The following is a 21,248-nucleotide window of genomic DNA, read 5'->3' as shown; positions in this document are numbered from 1 at the left end:
TTCACACTTTACAGACACACGAAACACGAGAAATTCTGCATTTTCATTACACGACGTGGCCTGACTTTGGAGTCCCAGAATCTCCAGCTTCATTCCTCAACTTCCTGTTCAAAGTGAGAGAATCGGGGTCCCTGAGTCCTCAGCATGGTCCCATTGTGGTGCATTGCAGTGCTGGAATTGGAAGATCAGGAACTTTTTGTCTGGTTGATACTTGTCTTCTCTTGGTAAGAATGGCTGATAGGCAAAGCAGGAATTTGGGCTGGTTATATGGTTGGTTCAGCTGGGCTCAGGGCAAAATACCTTTCAGGGACTTTTGCGATGTGCTTTTGTTTTGATCATTATGCTTCTGCAGTAAAGGCTGCTGACTGGAGTAGGAACTGATATGGAGGCCCACAAGTGAAACAATACCCCAGATTCTTTTCAGTTTTGACCTTGAAGAAGAGGCCACAGCAGGAGGGAGGGACACAAAAACCACTATTGTTGAAGTTTTCCCATAAATCTTTTCAGAGAAGTACAGCAAACCCCATTTTTCAATGCTGTGTTTTGACATCAAAGCTGAGCACCAGCAGAATATTAAATAAATTTCTGTTCGTCAATTCTTACCACCCATTCTTTCCCAACGCTGCTCCTTTCTTGTTCCAATAACAGTGTTTCTCTTGATTCAGGCAATGCTTGACATTATCCTTTTTAAATTTTTGTTGCCTTAAATTTTAAGTTGCTTTCAAATAATTCATGAGCAGCTCTCCAGGACTCTCTTCAGTGCCTTCCTACATGTCAATAGCAGCCTATTCAAAAGCCTGGTGGGAAATCCATGCTATCCTAAGCCTGTAGGACATATTTGGAAGTACATCCTGCAACTTTTGGGAAAAAAACAAACACATCAGCAACAACCCTTACAAAGAATTACAATGCTAAGCATGTTTACTTTAATGTAAGATCCATTGTGTTCAGTGATGCTTACTCAATAGCTTTTAGGATAAGTGTAATTAGGATTGCCACAGTTGCATGCTGCCCAATACATTCCTTGGATGCGTTTCTGATCAAAATGTACTCCATGCTGATATGATTATATGTCTAAAAGCAGGGACTTTGGATCTTTGTATCCTAGAAAGTATAGTATTCTTTTATTTTTTCCCGTCCCTTAGTAAATTTCTAATTTGTAATCCTTGTGGCTCTAGGGATGAATTTAGCTAGGTTCACAGGTTGCATGAAGCCATTATTTGCTTAAGCATGATTTACTTAGTACATCTTGGTGGGCCGGGTTTACAAATAACCATTTTGTGGTTTATTGTAGGATGTGACTAAACGGCACGGCTGAAATACTATTAGCAGAAGTAATAAGGATTATGCTTTCAGTGCTTTGGAGAGAGGCAGAGGTGGTGTAATTAAGTAGTACATTCCTGCACTGTATTCCTTTAATGTTCCCCCCTCCCTACGTTTGGTTACTAGTTTTACTTTTTTTACATTATCAAGTAACTAAAATAGCATAAAGTCAAGATATTTTTAAAAAAGATAATGGAAAATGTTTTTTTTTAAAAAATCAACTAAAATGTCAGACTGATGAACCAAAAAGGATTCCAGAGGGAACTTGGGGATCTCCTGGCAGATTTACTGCATGGTACTGCTGAGACTCTGGTTATGTCCTGGAACCAAAGTGCAGCCAAAGCCTCTTTTGACCCATCGCTCCAGTTACTCCCCATGGTTCAGAGAGGAGCTGTGGGTTCCGAGGGCTAAAAGATGCCTAGAGTGCCCCCTGGAGGAAAATGAGGGATGAATCCAAGTGGACATGACTTCGAGCTCCTATTAAAGCCTGCCTCATAAGGGATGTGGTTGCTCAGTGGCTAAGACGCTGAGCTTGTTGATCTGAATCCTTAGCACTGCATAACGGAGTGAATTCCTGTTACTTGTCCTAGCTTCTGCCAACCTAGCAGTTCGAAAGGATGTAATAATGCAAGTAGAAAAATAGGGACCACTTTGGTGAGAAGGTAACAGAGTTCCGTGCGCCTTCGGTGTTTAGTTATGCTGGCCACATGACCACAGAAATGTCTTTGGACAGCACTGGCTCTTTGGCTTTGTAACGGAGATGAGCACTGCCCCCTGGAGCTGGAAACGACTAGCACGTATGTGCAAGGGGAACCTTTACCTTTTACATGCTGGTAAACGTGGTGAAACAGCATTATTTCTCTGCTATAATCTTATCTGTAGTGTTGCTAATTTTATTATTTGATGTTTTATAGTTTTTTATTGGTTTTAATGATTGTAAGATGCCTAGCATCATGGCATACAAGTTGAATAAGTAAATAAATAAATAACAAACTCATCTGACATCCATGTGATTTTCTTGATAAAAATTTACAGGAGTGGTTTATCATTGCCTTCTCCCACTCAGTGTGAATTGATGCTTTTGGCATTGTCGTGAAAATGTGGATCTGCCTCCAGTATCTTCCTTAATCGCTGTCTGCTTGCTTTTGCTGGGTAACCCTGCCGGGAATATATATTCTTGGCAAACACTTTCAGTGTTCTTCACTCATCTCTTACTGAAACACACACACACACACACACACACACACACCACAATTTGGACTTGGACTAACTGGGGAATTTTCAATTCTTTATTTAGCACTGATACTTATCTATCAGAAATTTTATATCAAACATGACCTTCACAGAGATAAGAAAAGCTATCTTTTTTGACAATCTCTCCAACATTGGCAAAGATAATTCTGATAGATAAGTGCCAATCTAACTGAGGTCAAGTGCCATCGGTACATAATGTTTCACTGCAGTTCTTGGACTGAAGCTGAGGTGGATTTCTATAATTCTGCAATTTATCTCTTGTATGGATTTACCAAGATTGGTATCTCAAGCTTTCTTTAAATCTTGAGGTGGATCTCCTACTATTAATTGCGGTAACAACCTATATAATTTTTGAGATTATTTCCTTGGGTTTTTCTAAGTAATTAAATATTAGATTCTCAAAATTGGTATAAGGCTCAGTTGCTGAATTTCTAACATTCATGTTGCCCAAAAGAGATTTGGGTTGATACCAGAAAAACTATGATAATTTATCATCTTTTCATTGCTGTATCTCATTCTATCTGTCTTCTATCATAGAGCTAATATTGAGTTTCCTTTGCCCAGATGGACAGCATACACATTTGATAAATAAATCAAATATTCTATCTATCAATCTATCTCTGTCTATCTACCTCTTATCTATCTATAATTACCTACCTACTTACTTAGAAACCACCATCTCATTCAAGGTTAGGCTTTATGGACATAATATTCATTGCTATAAAATATTTTAGTCTAAAAGTAATGGACTTTATTTTAAGAACATTTTATTGTGAAGTTATAAATTCTGAAATGTGATTTACAGATGTAGAACTCACTTCTGGGCTGATATAAAAGATAGCAAATAAAACTGACTGTTTCTAAGGGGCTTGAGGTATTGCAATTCCTTATCTATTGTTGGGTATTGGAACTAAGCATGATAGCTGCAAGCATTTTCACAGCAATAGTCATTTTTAATATGTTGTGGTAAGAAATAAGATTCTTTGAGCCCCCTTAAGATTATATTATTATGGGGTGAAGTTCACAGAAATTCAGCTGTAATATAATGTGCTGTCTTTGTGGGTTTTTTTGAAAATCTTGTCATTTTAGCAGACTTGACTACTCTTAATATCAGTGTTGCTCTGCAAATGAAAATTTGTAGTACTGTACTGCTTTTATGGGATCAAATTCTTGTTGAGTTGCATGTGATTGTTCTCAGGAATTATTTTTCTGGTTTGTTGCATAATTGTTCCTGCATTCATGAACATTTTTGTTGATAGATGAATTTTTTACATCATCTATGTTGTTTCATTTTTTAAAACCCTGTGAATTCTGGGGAACATGGTAAGATAGTTTAATGAGTGTCACCTCTCTTTGTGCAGATGGACAAAAGGAAAGATCCTTCTTCTGTCAACATTAAACAGGTTCTTTTAGAAATGAGGAACTATCGAATGGGGCTTATACAAACAGCAGACCAACTTCGCTTCTCATACTTGGCTGTTACAGAAGGAGCCAAATTTATTATGGGCGATTCTTCGGTACAAGTGAGTGCAGTACATATTGTCTTCAATTTCAATCATTCTTGACAGTCAGTCTTAGGTTTTAGTATATAGAAGAATTCCAATGCAGTGATATGTATTAAAAAGGAGTGATCATGATCTCTTTTTTTTTTTTGCATGCTAGTCAACATTACTAATAAACAAAGCAAATAATATAAAGCCTTTTGGTATTTTCAGAGGTGATAGATGATAGGTAGGTAGAGATAGATAAATAAATAGATAGATGTAGATGGATAGATAGATGATAGATAGATAGATAGATAGATAGATAGATAGATAGATAGATAGATAGATAGATAGATAGATAGACATGTAGATTAAGATATAAAACAGAGTTTATTATGACATATTTGTTGGAATTACAATAGTTTTCCTCAGATTCATGATCAAACAATAGTTTTCCTCAGATTCATGATCAGTTAGTTATGATTATGACATTCATAATTAGCATATGAGAAATACTTTTCCACCAGTTGTAGAATGGCAAGAAGTTATTATCCTGTTTGTGCCATAGGAAGTTGTTTGAACCTCTTAATACTTAGCTGTTTCACATTGAAATCTGAATCACAGTCCTTTGTTTTAAAAAAAATGTTATGGTGGGTTCTCCTTGGAGATTGAAATATTCTTCCTGATGTCCATTTTGAACATTGATCAGATTTGATGTTTATTTATTTATTTTCATGGAAATTGGTCGATTTATCTTCTGTAGAAAGTGGCAGGACGTGAATGACAAACGGTGGCATATTTTTGTAGTAGAACGAGGAAGTGCTTGGTCAAGAATGAGCAGCCACTGCAGTGAAGAACTCGTTTAGGATTATATGAAATGCCATGTGAGATTCTGATTAGAAAGGCAATTCCTTGTTCACAATTTACAAATGCAGGGAACCATTGTTACAAAAATAGGACAAAACATGCCCCAATTCTTCATTTGTTGGGGTTTTTTTCTATGCAATTTATAGGTTGTCTGACTCCCAACAACTCTGGAAGACTTACAGTTAAAACTACCAAACACAAAGCAGAATCATAGCCCTCCAAAACAGCATAAAGCAATAATAATAGTAACATTTATTGTGCCCTTTCTTCCCACTTCCTGTCCATATTTTGTATATAGGAAGACAAAGGAAGGAGAGGTTCCTCTGAAGCATGTGCTTTCCATAAGAAAGTTTCTCATATATATTAAATATAACAAACTACAATGTTTTCAGAAATGTAGTAATAGCAATAACAGGCTTATATACCTCTTCATAGTGCTTTACAGCCCTCTGTAAGATATACAAATATCAACATATTGCCCCCAACAGTTTGGGTCCTCATTTTACTGACCTTGGATAGACAAAGCTGAGTCAACCTTGAACCCCACCAGGATCGAACTGCTGGCAGTTGACAGAATTAGTCTGTAATACTGCATTCTAACCCCTGCACCACCATATATATCCAGCTTAGTGTCTCCATAAATATTAGGTTCCTATATATCCAGGAAAATATTCAGGGATTGGTGGAATTTATGATCATTTTGGAGAAGTTAATCAATTCCTTCTTCATGTTGAAGGAGCAATGGAAAGAACTCTCTAATGAAGATTTGGACCCACCACCAGAACATACTCCTCCACCTCCAAGGCCACCCAAAAGAACCTCTGAAATGAATAATGGAAGGGTGCATGGTGATATGGAAGTTTTATCAAAGCATCCAAGGGCTGAGGAAGAAATCAAGTGTGCTGCCAGCACTTTGGAAGCCAGTGTTCTGGATGGCAGAGCTTGTTCCTCTGAGCAGCAGGTTATAGAGAGGTAATGTTGCCAAGGAATACTATAAGTATTTCTTGTAGATTCTTAACAAATTGTCTCCGCTTATAGTGTGTTTCCACCAGTTTATGGCCTCCTCCTCTATTTTTCCCAATGTGTTCAGTAAAGTACACTGAAAATTTAATTCTCGTTCGTATAATGACATATGTCAGCATATAAAATAAAAATAGACATTTGAAAGGAGTCATTTTTTCTCAAGTTGCATTATCTTCTGAAAAAAGAAGCCCTTAAATGCTTTAAATTTAAATGTTTTAAATTGAATTCAGTATGGACAATATAATATTGCCATTTCTGAGTTAAAAGCTATCCTACTGAGCTACTTTAGTAACATAATGAAGAACAATACAGTATGATTTTTATAAGTCAAAGAGTAGTTCTGAAAAAAGCTAATATGTTCCTTATTTGCCTTCTGAAGTAACATTGCTAAAAGAAATTCCATGATAATAACATCAGCATATGAGTTTGAAGAAGAATGACTTGTCTTACAGTTTGAGAATATTTAAGTTATTTACTTTTTGCAATGGCTGAAAATGAACGAGAGTGATTTATTTAAAACTTCTCAATGGAATGAAACATTCTTAATTGGACTTAAATATTGTCAGGATGAAACTATACATTTCATGTAAGTTTATTACTCTTGGAGAAAGGAGGTTATATAAAAAAATAATTATGGAACTAATGGTCCTATATGGTTCTACTTCAGATCCTTTAAGAAAGTTGCAAAATTTCAGAGAAGCACCTTGCCACTTCAAAGGAAATTTAAGGGTGATTCCAGCTCCATTTATGAAAACTTTATCCAGAAATTGAGTGAGATGGTTATTGGAAACATAAAGGGGAAATGAAGTATATTTTAACACTAGATGTCACTATTGCTTTTTATATCTACAGGACCCATATCTTAATGTTTCCTGTTTTAATTTAGCTATTCTTATTCAGAAGTCATTTAATTAATTAAATGACAGAACCGCAGTATTGGAATCATGCTGGGGAAAGTTCATTTACTTTTCAGATTAAGCCTCACTAATCACACCACGCACCAAAGAATTCTAATCTCAGCATGTTTGTTGTCCTGCAGCACCAGTCCAGATATTACGCTTAGGAAGAGAACTGTTGATGCTTCACCGTGCAATGATGAAATTTTGAAGCCAGAAGAAGAGGATGAAGAGAGCGTGATGACAACTTGGAAACCATTCCTGGTCAACATCTGCATGTTCACTGTTCTGACAGCGGGTGCATACCTCTGTTACAGAGTGTATTTTCATTGATGGACATCACACTGGTGGTATCAGAATACCAGTAATATCCGTGGTGTTTCATTTGTTTCTGTACAAGAAAGCTAAAAGGGCAACTAAGCCTTATCCAAGTGAAAAGTATGGTATGTTAGAGAAGTTGGAACTTTGGTTAGGGTTTAAAGAGAAAGTCGATGCACTAGGGTTTAGGATTTAGCCCTAGGTCCCAAGAACATTCTAATCTCAGGGCCTTAAGATATTCAGGAGTAAGCAGAGAATATGCCAAATAAGTCTTGTGTTTTTCATTTTTTCCTTATTTTTTAAAATGGAATAATAAGAGTTTACAACACATTGCTGTTTTTTTTTAAATATTTTAAAGCCGGGGGGGTGGGGAGGGTACTTTTGTTGTTCTTTTGGTGGTTTTTCAGAAAAAAAGGAACTAGGCACAAGTGAAAATTGCCTATGTTCTCCAAGCATGATACATGATCGTATTCCTTTCAACAACCACTGTATACACAGATGCACACCCCTGAAGAATGTACAGCTTTTTTTGAGAGAGAGGGAGCTTTTCACTCTTTGCCTTTCTAGGGACTGATGGCTCAGTCTAAAGAACCACTTGTGCATAGCCTCTTATTAGATTTTGATGTTGTTCAGGAGCTCCAGTGAATGAATGGAGACTGGACACACTCAATTGGATTGCACCCTGAGTTTTTTGGCAGTGCAAATAATATGGGATCTATTTTATTTTTCTCAAGTAGGTTCTTGCTTCAGTAACATGCTATAAACGGGCACCACTTTTTCTCAGGGCATCCCAACAGGTCAATGCTACAATATTCTCCCTCCTTTTTGGACAAAATGAGTGATTTCTCTCCCCACTCACCATCAGTGCTCATTGCTATGTTGTCAATCATCTCTTGCACTCTTTTATTTCTGTGTACATGCCCATTGTATTGCACGATCAACTTCCTAAAAAAAATATTTTGACTTTGTATATAGTTTCCTATCCTCATGGAGAAGGGGAAGGGAAATGTAAGCAGAATGTCCACCAGCATTTATATCAGATACTTGCTTTAGAAAAGGACCAGTGTGTTAGCTTTGTCAGTCTATGGAATGTAAAATGCAATCTCATTCTAGACTTACCATGTGAAGAATGTCCTATGCCGTATACAGAATAGAAGAGGAACCATTTTAAAATCATCATCGTCACTCTCTTAACACACATGCAACCCTTCTTAGGCTAAAGATCCAGTGCAGTGTTTCTCAGCAAAACCTCAGTGCTGGGCCAGCTCTTCTCTCAATCTTTTCATGTTATAAACCACTGTGTTGATGATTTTCAGTGTTGTTTTTAGAACAAAGATTCCAAGATTAGTTTTTATTTGGCTTAAAGATCATGCTGTTTAGGAGCCAGGTTTAAGGCTGTAATCTTACGCATCCTAGAATGAACTCCATAGTTCTGACTGTTAATTCAGATGTGTAAAGATTGGTTGCTTTATCCGTGAGCTTTCTACTTCTGCTGAAGAGGAGGTTTGTACCCTAACTCAGAACAAATCCTTTGTTCCATATGAAGTTGAAGAGAGAATTTGTTTGTATTTTATTTTATTATTTTAGGTACAGCTAAGCTTGATTGAGTATAGCTGCTAAGAAAAGAGTAAAAGTTGACCAATCATAAATATTGTTCATAAATGTTACAACTGGGGTAGTATGCTGAAGTTGATAATCCCCCCCCCCTTCCACTCTTTATAAGCAATATAAATAACAAAAGAGAACCTTGTACAGCAGAGAAAGAGTACTGAAGTTGCAGCTGTTCCATTAACAAAATGACACCCAGTCTACAGTGCAAGTTATTTGGAAATTCTATATTCTACCTATATAGCACTTAACTGTCATCTCTTTTTAAAAATCTGTCATTGTATCAGGGTTCTCACTCCATATTTATTTTACTCCTCAATTCTGACCAAAGTTAGCTTTTTCTTCTTTAAGCAAATGAGATGTTAAAGAAAGGTCTTGGAGAAGGGGAATGGAAGAAAAGGTGGAGTTGAAAGAACAATTTCAAAATGAGGCTAGTATCAAGGGTTTTTTTTCAAAATGACAATAATACATTCATAGGTAGTCCTGGAAAACTTACACCCTTACCTGTGAGAAAGAGGAATTTTGTTAAGCAGTCAATACTAAGTAATAATATTGGAAACATGAAAATATTGACATGACTATAGAAAATGGCATAATATATAATAGCTCATCTATGTATTTTGCTACTCAATATGTGATTGCTTTGTCCCTTCCACGTTCCGTCATCCAGTAGAATATTATTCAGACGCATTTGTATCACATTTTTATTCAAATGCATGTATAAAGTCTCCTAAAAGTGTCCTGATTGAAATCCATGTGCTTAAAGGGTGAACATAATTTTTATATTTCTGCTTTCTGATGTGCCCAATTATACTTGCATGATCTGATTATTTAAATGGCTGTGATTCCAAGGGTGTTGCTGAAGTGTTTTCATTCAGCTCAAAGATTGGTAGGTGTGTATGTTCTCTTTAAAAAGAAGCCTGGTTGCCTGTATCTTGCCTATTATTTGGCAGTTTTTCTATGTACACCATCTAAACCAGTTGTATAGCACTCATTTCAACCAAGTAACTATAGTACAAACATTCCAGAGTGTGTACAAAGCCATATTCACACCTCTCCCTCTCTCACACACGCACCCTGGTTTTCTATGGCAAATTGCTGAAACGTGAAGTGCCAAGACAGGGGCATTCAGCAAGATGGGTCAAAAATGTCAAGATGGCAGCCATAACCAATTGAAGGCCCAACCCCCTTTTGATGTGTGTGACACATAAAAAAGAGGGAGGGAGGTTCAACCATATGGGTGCAGGTACCATCTTAACCATTTTTATTCCCCAGAGACGTCCCTATGCCAAGATACATTAAATTGACTTCTGATAGTCTGAAGGAAACAGTTACATTGATCGCTGGAATAAAACTAGAATTGAAAATCTGTTATTTTCATTAAAAATAAAGGGATTTTGGGTTTTTTTTTTTAAAAAAACAATTCTTTGATGAAAGAATTGCATTATCTCTTCCACAACGACATGGTCAACTTCAGAATGTATCTCCACAGCAACGTGATTGTACTATATTTAATCTGTCAGGGAGAACTAAATTTATTTTTTGTTGTTGTCCCAAGACAGCCAAGAAATCTCCTTCTGATTACCATGTTCCTCTCCAGTCTGCCAGCATCACTATTTGCCTTGATAATTTTGAACAAAAGAAGTGCTGTATCCAATCAAATATTTTTTATGGTCATAGACCAGCATAAGAAGGGTGGAATAGAAGTGCTGTAAGAAATACAGTAGAAAGCCCCGATAGAGCTCAGCGAGGTGTGGATACGGCTTGTCATGCTGAACTGTAAGCATTTTGTTTTGATGTCCTTGTACATGTAATGTAGTAGTTTGGGGTGTGTATATATACAGTAGCATTTCAAAGTGGATGTATTGGTTAACCTATTCTCGGGCGGGGTTAGGGAGGGGGAAGGAAAAGAAATATCCATGTTTAAACTTGTTAGAAAGTTAGTGAGCTGCTCTGCTATATGCCTTAAGCAAAATATTTACTCATCAGGTCTTTCTTTTTTTTACCAATTGCCATAGAAGACTTTTTTAAGAAAAAGAAATAAAATAAAAACAAGCTAAATGTTTTGGTATAATACGTTTTCAGGTATATTGTCTTATGTAAGGCGCTGCAATGACCTTACAGTTTCAGTAAAACTGTACAGTTTTTCAATTTCCCATACAAATTTTCAGTTCTCATTTTAGCTGCAACAATAAAATTCTTTTGTAAAGAAGCACTTGTCTGGTTTTTCTCTGCTTCCTTTTTTTTGTTGTTTGTTTCAATGGCAGCAGCTCATTGAAGCATATATTTTAGCCTTCATTTAAACATTTTACCTGGAAATTGCAGGCTAGCCAGTTCTCATAAATTGGTAGGCACTTGTGGAGAAAGATTCCATGCTCGCTGTAGTAAAACATTGCAATCTCTTAATCTCATATACTAATACTTTTAATTGATGAAAAAGATTTTACATTCAGCCTTTATATTGCAAAAATGAAAGATATGGCGAGGGGGCACACAATGCTTATTTAGCAAGAGACCGAGATTAGGAAAGAGTTCACGATTTATAAAGATTTGCATTTTTTCACAAAGGAGGCTGAAGAAACAACCTGGTAGAGTAAGATGGTCAATAGGATTTGTATCAATAATTTCACAGACTCCTTCATGGAATTGCCCTTTCAAGAGATGCCAACATCACTCCTAGAAGACTGTTCTAGAGAATGTTAGCCAGAAAGGCTGCAAAATTGAAAGTCTAAAGTTAATACTCTTGCAGTATAATATTTGTTGAGTGTGGAATGGTGGATTTTTTAAAAAAAAAAAACCACCCTGGTAATGGCCAGATTGATCTGGTGGTTAAAGGCAGTGAATTAAAAAGCTGAGATATCATGAGTTCTGATCCAGTCTTAATCATGAATTCAGCTGGGTGATTTTAAGACAGACCCTCCCTCTCAGTATTAGGAAGAAAGTAGTGCAACCCCCTTCTGAAAATATAACGTTCATAAAATAACAAAATTGCAAGACTGCATTGACTTGTCCATGCAGTCATCAAGAGTCAAAAATGACAATCACATTCTACTGCCATTGTTAGCAGAGCAACCACCAAACCTACTGGTCTGAAGGAAGAAAACCTGTTAAGATTGCTATTTAATACATAGAAATAGATTTAGCCCAATAAAGGAGCCAATCTTGAAAAACTGAGCTGCATATGAGCATATTATGGCCTGCCCAGTTCACGCAATAGTTTCCACCCATTGCAACTTTTCCCCCTAAGTAGTTAATTATTGTCTCTTCTCCAGCACCTTAAAGTCAAACAAATTTACCCCAAATTGATTCTTCCTTGAAACTCATTTTGTTGTTGAATGTTATATAAATGACCACTTGAAAATGAAAATCCTTTTCAGATATTTTAATAAAATATTTTTTAAAAAACTGAATATTCAAACTAGTCTTAGCAATAAATACTGAAAAATACACAGCAAAATATACTGTATAAAAGGATTAGGTGATGAAAACCTAGTACATTTGGAATAGTCAACCATTATCAGTAAAAGGAAAACCATACTATGCATTCAAAGCCTTAATCCTATTTACTCAATACCACAAGGTGTTGCCAAGATCAATGAAAACATAAAAATATATTTCAGGTGACCACTAGAAGCCCTTTAAAAATGGTTCTTTGTTACTGCTTCCAAAGGAGTCTGTTTTACTTCATTAACAGAAATAAAGACATAATTTCAATTTATCTTTCAAATCTTCAGGAGACAATAAAACGTTTCCAAAACTTTCTTGGGATATATTTTTTTCCCAGAGGGAAAAAGTCTACAGGTGTTGACTTGCCTGCAATTTTTTTTTGTACTAATTTTATTCCAATGTATTCAAATTACATTAATGAAAATATCCACTTGAGATGGATAAGTAACTCCCCCTTTTTCCAAACCTGTAATTCCTTAATTTGGGGTGAAACCAGAGCAACTGGCTGGAGCTGGCTGGATGCCCTTCAACACAATAGCACTTAAGACTGAGTTGGATAAGTAGAAAAAGGAAATAGGTGCAGTGGGGGGGAGGAGGAAGGAGTGAGGGAGAGAAGGTCTGTCAAAAATCTGAACATGGTAATATTCATCTTATATGGAAGCTTATATTCATCTTATATGGCAGCTACAGGGAGGACCAACAACTATTTGTAAAGCTCCAATCTCAGTCCCAAAATCCAAGAACTTTCTGTCTTGAGTTTTATTCTATGTACAAAGTTCTGTCTGCCTTTTCACATGCCTTATGCACATGGTACAAATAAAAGCAGGATAAGCTTCAATAATCCAGTTGTAGCCACCGAGTTAACTTTTTTTAAAAATACCTTTGCAGATGCCTCTCTCCCCAAATCAAAGAATGAGTGTTGTCTTGTGTGGGGAAGGCAGGAGAAATGCATTTTCCCTATGATTTTTTATGTAAAAAGGAAACAAAATGACTAAAAATTAAAATGATCAGCCTCAACTTTCGCCCTTTGGTGTAGGCTTAAGTTCTCTGTGAGATCTACTCCAAAGGGAAAAGGCCACTAGAAGGCAACCACAAGATAATTTGCTGCAATATGCTAATAATTTTAGAACTTGACATTTGAAAATCTTGGTCTACAAGAATTAAATGAATAAATATATATATATATAATAGTCTGCCTTCTCTTATTTATCTCAGAGAAGATAAATATTTATCTTGAAACCAAAAAGGAATATACCTAACAATTAAAAAGAAGAAGCTTCTCCAATCTCATTCATCGAATCCAAAAGTTGTGTTTTGGGTTTCACTATACATCTTCAGCACCCAAATATAGTGCAAGTGTAATATTAGGTATATTTAAAGACTGTAGAATGCGGATGCTTAAAAATCTTTGTAATTATGGCTTGTTACGCTTTCCAATGGCGTTCAACTTTTATTTTTTCTTGGAAGACTCTACTGTAGCATCTTATCCTTGGGTCCTCCTCTGAAGATCTTGTTCAAAATATTGTAATTTCAATTTCAGCTTCTTGATACATAGCCTCTCTTAGTTCACAGCATATCTTGTCCATTTTTTCAAAAGCCAATCTTCCCTTTTCTCCTGCAAAGAAAAACAGAAAATAATCATAACTAATATAACTGTGTTGGGAAAATGGTAGTCCATATTCTCTGGAGGCACCAATGGTGCTCCTCTTTCCAGATACTCAATAGCTATCTTTGCTAGAAAGAGATGTTCTTGGTCGCATTCAGACTGAGACTGCTCTAGCCCTTCCCTTTACTGGATATAGAAAAACTGTATTTGACTTCAGTTTATCAACGTATGAAACAAATGTATATGGCATCCATCTAAGCAGAGGAACAGTGGATGGTGAACGAAGATATAAACATGAAACATAATCTGGACCAATCACTCTCATGTCTCACATCATACAATGGCCCCAAACATCCATAAATGCCAGTACTTACTGGATCAGGGTGAAAGCTTAAGTCTTCATGACTTCCCAGAAGACCAACAGGATTGGAGGTCACCAATATTTCCTAAGAAAGGCTGTTCCAAGTTTTTTTTTTTTTAAAAAAAGGCACATACCAAGCCACAAATTAAACTGCAGCTTTCTTCTGGGTTTATTTTCTAGGAATGCTGATATTGGCTCCAAAGTTATTCCTGGGAATAAATCTGGCACATCAATTCCTTACTGACTTTTAAATCTTTTTTAAAAAGTGAAGTCAGGTGGAATAGAGAACCCGATGGGAGCCAAGAAGTTATTTGCAAGCATTTGGCATAATATACCTAACAATTATAGTTATAGAATTCCACATTGGTTATAATCCCGAACTGGATAATTTTATAAAGTTCAGTAAAGAGTACATGGTTTTAAAAGGAAGTTAAAAAAATTACTTTAAGTGACCATTAAAAGCAAATTTCTGGAGAAAGCCTATAGATTAATTCCATAAATTTGAAACATCATTTCAGTTATTTTTCTAGTGTTACATAGTAAATAGGTTGTAAATTGGGTTATCCAATTTCCTTCATTGTTGCTATCAAAAGAGGCCAAGCCATCAATTCTCCTTTCTTTAATTTGTTATAACAGATAGGTGATAGGTAGGGAGTACATCCCATAAATAAATAAAAAGTTATCTGGTTGGATGACCAAAGGTGATACTTTCACAGCTAAAGGTGATATTTCCACACAGAAAATATATTTTCACAGCTGCTGGAGTTCCCCATTTCTATATTACTTGAATAGAAGGCAGTTTGTGTTTTCTTTCTAGCACCAGCTGCACTAAGACAAATAATTCCTATCTGTCGTCAAAATGTCATCCGTGACTTTGTGGACAAAATCAGGCTTACTAGAATTGCAGAAGTTAACCCCTGAATCAGGACATCGAGGAAAGAAAGAACATTTGTGAGCCTGCATATGTTATTGGAATACAATTCCCATCAAGTTTGACTATATTGGCTGAAGCTAGCATCTTTGTGAGGGAGAGGAGCAGTGTCAAAGTGTGATAAATAATAAAATAATAAAGCAGGAGTGTCTAGTGTTTGCAACGGGCCCTCTGCCTATGAGGTAAAAACTAGCACTAATTAGCAGGAGCCAATGAGTTTGCTCCTTGCTGTGTCCTCTAACTTGGTTGTATAGTCTCCCCCGTTACAACTTCCTTCTGACTCCCCACCCCCACCCCGGAGAAATGAATACACTTCCATGAAAGCACTGGACTGCTACCTCCTAGTATTTAGTATTCAAAATGTCTTCAGTGTGCTTATGAGGTCCAGAGCACTGCTTGGGATTAGACAGATAACAACCACAACGATGTTGCTTCATGGCATGTTTGCTTCCCATTTGCTTTTACACATATAAGGATCTGAAAGTGGAACTTGGAGCATGATAGGCAGCACAGGACACGGCAGAGAGAATTTTAGATTTGGCATAAGAAAAGAAAAAAAGATACTTAAAATATGTGATCCAATAGCAAGAGGCAAGTCAGTTCAGAGCAATTTTTACATCTTGGTGCTACACCCACACCCACTAAGAAGATCAACTCTACAAGCTCCACTTCTTTTACTTGCTATTTTACAGGCAATCGTCAATTAGCTACTATCTCTTTTAGGTTGCTAAAATCTAAGCAGAGAATCGTGAAAGCATTTACCAAATGAAAGTGTTGTTTCTCTGGCAGTGGTCCTTACTTCCTCCGTTTCTGATTGGCACAGTGTGGCAATTTGTTCTAGACTTTCAACACCCTGTTTGATAAAAGAAACATGTCAGTAACTGTGTTTAAGTTATTTCTCCCAGTTCTTAATCCCAATGCATCTCTTTGAGAATAGCTAACCACTGGCTACAGTAAACTGAATTTTACAGCATTCTGTAAAGTAAGGACAGACCAATATATTTCGACAGATAAATTTACTTGCATCTTTGTTTTCTTAAGGCTCTGCTTCTGCCCATTCTCCAGCTCAGAAAGCTAGAGCAATATAATCGCCAATCTGGCAGTTTGTCTGTAATACATCAGCCAGATGAGAGAATCCCCACTGTAGGACTGCAAACCAGGAACTGCCAGAAACAAGAGACAATCACATGCTCTCAGTCTATCATAATTTACCAATACAGGTAGTCCTCCACGTACGATGACAATTTTTTGCCCATATTGCAATGCTAAAAATTCTGTTCGATTATCAGGAACCATCATTTCAGTGAGGGCTAAACAGTCTGCAAAAGGCTTTCACAGATATATGCAGTGAACTGGACCTTGAAAGGAAGTTACTGATTTCTGTAGCTTAAGGCAGCCACAAAAAAAAGTCTGCACTAAGGTTACAGCCAAGCAAAATAGTGAATGTTCTGATGTCCAGGCCAATAGATCTGGGCCTGATCACAGAATAACCATAAGATCCCAGATCAGGACAGGAGCAATGTGATAGATGTCCCTTAGTGGAGCCCTTAGAAGTACAGATATCATGTCTTAAATTTTCTTGAGGAAGAATTTGGACACCCTCTGCTGGCTGTTGATGAAACCTGTTCAAATAGTCCCTTTCACCAAGAATATTCTAATCTAAAGCAGTCTATGGAGATTCTCAGTCATCCAGGTTATGGATGTCCCAAAGGTGTTTTTTCAAGAAACAACTGGACTTCTTGGTTTTTCTTTGGAGATGTTTCGCTTCTCATCCAAGAAGAGCTGAGGAAGCGAGAAGAGAAACATCTCCAAAGAAAAACCAAGAAGTCCAGTTGTTTCTTGAAAAAACACCTATGGGACATTCTAAAGCAGGCGTCTCCAACCTTGGCCACTTTAAGCCTGGAGGACTTCAACTCCCAGAATTCCCCAACCAGCAAAGCTTTGCTGGCTGGGGAAATCTGGGAGTTGAAGTCCTTCAGGCTAAAGTGGCCAAGGTTGGAGACTCATATTCTAAAGCAGTGTTTTTCAAACTTGGCAACTTTAAGATGTGTGGACTTCAATTCCCAGAATTTCCCAGCCAGCATGCTGCAAAGCAGAGGTTCTCAAACATTTTGGTCTTTGACATTCTTAAAAATGATAGAGGACCCAAAAGTCCCAAAAGAGTTTTTGTTTACCTGGGTCATATCTATCAGTATTTACTGTATTAGAAATTAAGACTGAGAAATTTTAAAGTGTTTATTTCAGCAGTGGGATCCTACCTGTTTCACTACCAGTTCAGTGATTGTGCATGCACCTAATACGTGTGTGCAGCTTTCCACACACCAGCTGAGGCCTGCAGCACCAATCAGCTGAGAGGATAAAGAAGAGAAAAGTGCAGTGGCGGGTGGGAGGGTCGATCCTGCACTTTTCTCTCCTTTTTCCTCTCAGCTGATTGTCTTTGATTCCTCCTCTCAGCTGATCGTCGGAAGTGTTTTTTTACTACCGGTTCGATTGAACCGGTCCGAACCACTAGCATACCACCACTGGTTTATTTGATTTCATCACACACACACACACACACACACACACACACACACACACACACAAAAGACCACAATTTGAGAACCACTGGTCTAAACATTTCCTTAAAAGCACTCACTCTGAGATTTTTGAGGGCTAGACAGGCAGCTTGCTGTAGTTTGGCATCATTGTTGCTTAAGAGATCTGTGTAAAAAGGAAGAGCCTGTAGTAAAAAGAATGTAACAAGGCTGTTAATCGTTCTTCTTTAAAAAAAATACTTTAGCATAAATGCCCTAACTCTGACCTAGATGGGTAGGAACCGGCACTCCCAGAATTCCCTCCCAGTTGTAATTCCTACACATCTGGAAAGTACCAAGCCGGGGGGTGGGTGGGTGTAATTTAACAGTCTTAAGGGAAATTCTAGGTCTGTATAAGATCCTGCTTTTTGTCCTTCCTTTGCAAATAAAGATACGGCATTTCTCAACTTTGCCAGCTTGGAAATTCTGGAAGTTGAAGTCTAGACATCTTTAAGTTGTCAAAGTTGAGAGATACTAATTTTCTTCAATCTGGATCTACCCTGGAAAGACCTGGTCTCTTAATTCCCAGTTCAGCACAGTCTGAGTGGAAGTGGGAAATCATGGGAATGTAATTCACTGAATCTGGGATAGGAAAGCTAGCTCAAAGTATTGGGCTTTGAAAGAAGATGCAAGATTGGATCGACTTGCCTTCGGAAGTTGCGGTCACTCCCTCACTAGAGGTTTTTAAGAAGAGATTGGACAACCATTTGTCTGAAATTATGCAGAGTTTCCTGCTTGGGGCTGGACTAGAAGACCTCAAAAGTCTCTTCCAACTCTATTATTCTAATCTATCTCTGGTTTATTATGTAGTTTATGAATCTGAATAAAACACCTTCTCTCAGGTTAGTTTACCTAACCTATATTGCTGTAAAAATTACACATGGAGGAAGGAAGTGATGCATGTTAGCAGGAGATCTATAGAAGATAAAAAGAATAAATCACTACTGTATATTAAGGGCACTTGTTCCAGGTGCATAAAGAATACAGATAGTCCTTGACTTACAACCACAATTGAGTCCAAAATTTCTGTTGCTATGTGAGGCATTTGTTAAGTGAGTTTTGCCCCATTTTATGACCTTTCTTGCCACAGTTGATAAGTGAATAACTGGGGCTAAGTTAATAACATAGTTATTAAGTGGATCTGACTTCCCTATTGACTTTGCCTGTCAGAAGGTCACAAAAGGTGATGACATGACCCCGGGACACTGCAACCATCACAGTTAGTTACCAAGTGTCTGGATTTTGAACATTTGACCATGGGAGATGCTGCAACAGCTGTAGGTGTGAAAAATGGTCATAAGTCATTTTTCTCAGTGCTGTTGTAATTTTGAACGGTCACTAAATGAACTGTTGGAAGTGAAGACTACCTGTACCTATACTGGCTGGTGTTTACATGGCACTACATTGGGAGCCACTGCCAACAAAGCAGTGCAACAAAGAAGAGCAACAAAGATGATTAGGGGACTGGAGGCTAAAACATAAAAAGAACAATTGCTGGAACTGGGTATGTCTAATCTGTTGAAAAGAAGGGCTAAGGAAGACATAACGGCAGTCTTCCACAAAGAAGAGGAAAGCACCTGAGGGCAAGACAAGAAGCAATGGGTGGAAACTAATCAAGGAGAAAAGCAACTTAGGACTAAGGAGAAATGAGAACAATTAATCAGTGGAACAACTTGCCTCCAGAAGTTGTGGATGCTCCAACACTGGAAGTTTTTAAGAAGAGGTTGGATAACCATTTGGCTGAAGTGGTGTAGGGTTTCCTGCCTAGGCAGTGGGTTGGACTAGAAGACCTCCAAGGTCCCTTCCAACTCTGTTATTCTATTCTATTCTATTCTATTCTATTCTATTCTATTCTATTCTATTCTATTCTATTCTATTCTAATTCTATTCTATTCTATTCTATTCTATTCTAATTCTATTCTATTCTAAATGGTCATAAGTCACTTTTCTCAGTGCTGTTGTAATTTCAAATGGTCACTAAATGAACTATTGTAAGTCAAGGGCTACCTGTACCTATACTGGCTGGGATTTTACATGGCACTCAATTGGGAGCCACTGCCATGGACAGACCTCCTGCATGCAAAGGAGGACTATAGCTACTGAAATAGATGCATATATATTCCCAGGATGCAGCTGGTGGGACATTCCAAAGAAAAGTGAATGCTCCTACTTTTCCCCTGAAATTCCTGTTGGCTGCTGCACGAGAAAGGCACAATGTGGCCGCTTTGCCTATACGATGATTCTCATCAAGCTGCAGGACCGCAAGGAGCCGTAAGGTCTGAGGCAGAGGTTCCAGCTGATTCAGCTGCTTCCCTTTCAGCTTCTTTATTTTCTTCATTCTCCCAGGACGCTGCAGGTCCTCTGTCAATATTACTGGAGGAAAAGAATTCAGCCGTAAGTCGAGAGGCTCAGAAAAACAATTAATATTGTCGGAGCGGTGGCAAAAGAATTGATTTTAAAAAATGGAGATTCAATTTGAAATTCGAAACCATATGTGGTCTTACATTTACCACTTCTGGTCAAGCCATTAGTCCACTATGCTAACTACTGGAACTAGAAGTATCCTTGCCAAGGAAACAGGGACAAAGAGATCTTTCCAAGCAAAACTAAAATGATACTTCCAGACTGTAGAACTGGAGCATTAGCAAGATGTTAATGTGGTGGCGCAGTGGTTAGAATGCAGTACTGCAGGCTACTTTTACTGACTGCTGGTGCCTGAATTTGGCACTTCAAATCCCACCAGACTCAAGGTTGACTCAGCCTTCCATCCTTCCAAGGTTGGTAAAATGAGGACCCAGACTGTTGGGAGCAATATGCTGGCTCTGTAAATCGCTTTGAGGGTGCTGTAAAGCACCGTGAAGTCTAAGTCTAAATGCTATTGCTATTGCTATTAGGGGCTAAATCAATATTAAAACATCTCTGTAGATTGAAAGCCCTCCTGCCCTTGTTCCTTTTTCCCTTGTCAGGTGCCTCTGGGAATTTCAGAAAAGGGTCCATAAGACTGTCCTCTTCTGGTTTTATTATCCAGCAACAAATCTGAATATAGCCAGTTTGATGTAGTGGCTAATGCACCAGGCAAGAAACCAGAAGACCATAGGTTCCAGTCCCATCCTAGGCACGAAGCCAGTTGGGTGACCTTGAGCCAGGTACTCTTGGCAAACCACTTCTGAAAATTGCCAAGAAAACTGCAAGGATTGTCTATGCAGTCACCAGGAATTAATATTGACTTAAACACGCACATACACATAAAGAGAAAACTTATGATAAGTTCCCTCTATAATTGGAACAATGGACATCCAACATGGCAGATAGCTGTCAATACTCATACTGAAGTCAGTGACCTATTATACTGAAACTTAAAGTCCTGGCATAACTCTGAACCTCAAGATGGAAGTGAAACAATATTAACGCAGGATACCAGATGTCATCAAATCAACTTGTTAACCAGTTAAAAAGGGATAGGTTTAATCAATCTGAAAATTATCCAGGAAATCTACATATGCCTCCTTGAGTTCCACAATGGGACGAAGATGGAATGTAAATGGCCTAAACAA

The 21,248-nt window shown here is 37.6% G+C and overlaps 2 protein-coding genes across 4 annotated transcripts in view; one reads left to right on the top strand and one right to left on the bottom strand.

Moving 5' to 3' along the window:
• The window catches only part of PTPN1 (protein tyrosine phosphatase non-receptor type 1), a 93,204-nt gene extending 82,219 nt beyond the window's left edge, over positions 1 to 10,985 (top strand). The window contains exons 6-9 of the mRNA XM_026697489.2: positions 15 to 224; positions 3,939 to 4,100; positions 5,665 to 5,900; positions 6,991 to 10,985. Of these exons, the coding sequence (XP_026553274.1) occupies positions 15 to 224; positions 3,939 to 4,100; positions 5,665 to 5,900; positions 6,991 to 7,180 (798 nt within the window). The 3' untranslated portion in view covers positions 7,181 to 10,985. The remainder of the gene's footprint in view (positions 1 to 14; positions 225 to 3,938; positions 4,101 to 5,664; positions 5,901 to 6,990) is intronic.
• A 1,155-nt stretch (positions 10,986 to 12,140) lies between these two features.
• The window catches only part of RIPOR3 (RIPOR family member 3), a 118,243-nt gene continuing 109,135 nt past the window's right edge, over positions 12,141 to 21,248 (bottom strand). For 2 of the 3 annotated variants that reach the window (XM_087929002.1, XM_087929003.1), the window contains exons 19-22: positions 19,865 to 20,067; positions 17,757 to 17,840; positions 15,881 to 15,971; positions 12,141 to 13,835 (exon numbers count right to left, since the gene is read on the bottom strand). In XM_087929002.1, coding sequence (XP_087785128.1) covers positions 13,735 to 13,835; positions 15,881 to 15,971; positions 17,757 to 17,840; positions 19,865 to 20,067 — 479 coding nt within the window. In that variant the 3' untranslated portion in view covers positions 12,141 to 13,734. Of the gene's footprint in view, positions 13,836 to 15,879; positions 15,972 to 17,756; positions 17,841 to 19,864; positions 20,068 to 21,248 lie in introns of those variants that run through there. The other variant, XR_015742690.1, reaches the window with a different exon arrangement.

This window comes from Pseudonaja textilis, chromosome 3, assembly GCF_049901715.1.
Source record: "Pseudonaja textilis isolate UNSWEBS1 chromosome 3, rPseTex1.2, whole genome shotgun sequence".
NCBI classification, from domain to species: Eukaryota; Metazoa; Chordata; class Lepidosauria; order Squamata; family Elapidae; genus Pseudonaja; species Pseudonaja textilis.
The sequence above is the reverse complement of the archived record's forward strand: the minus strand, read 5'-3'. Positions and strand labels throughout refer to the sequence as shown.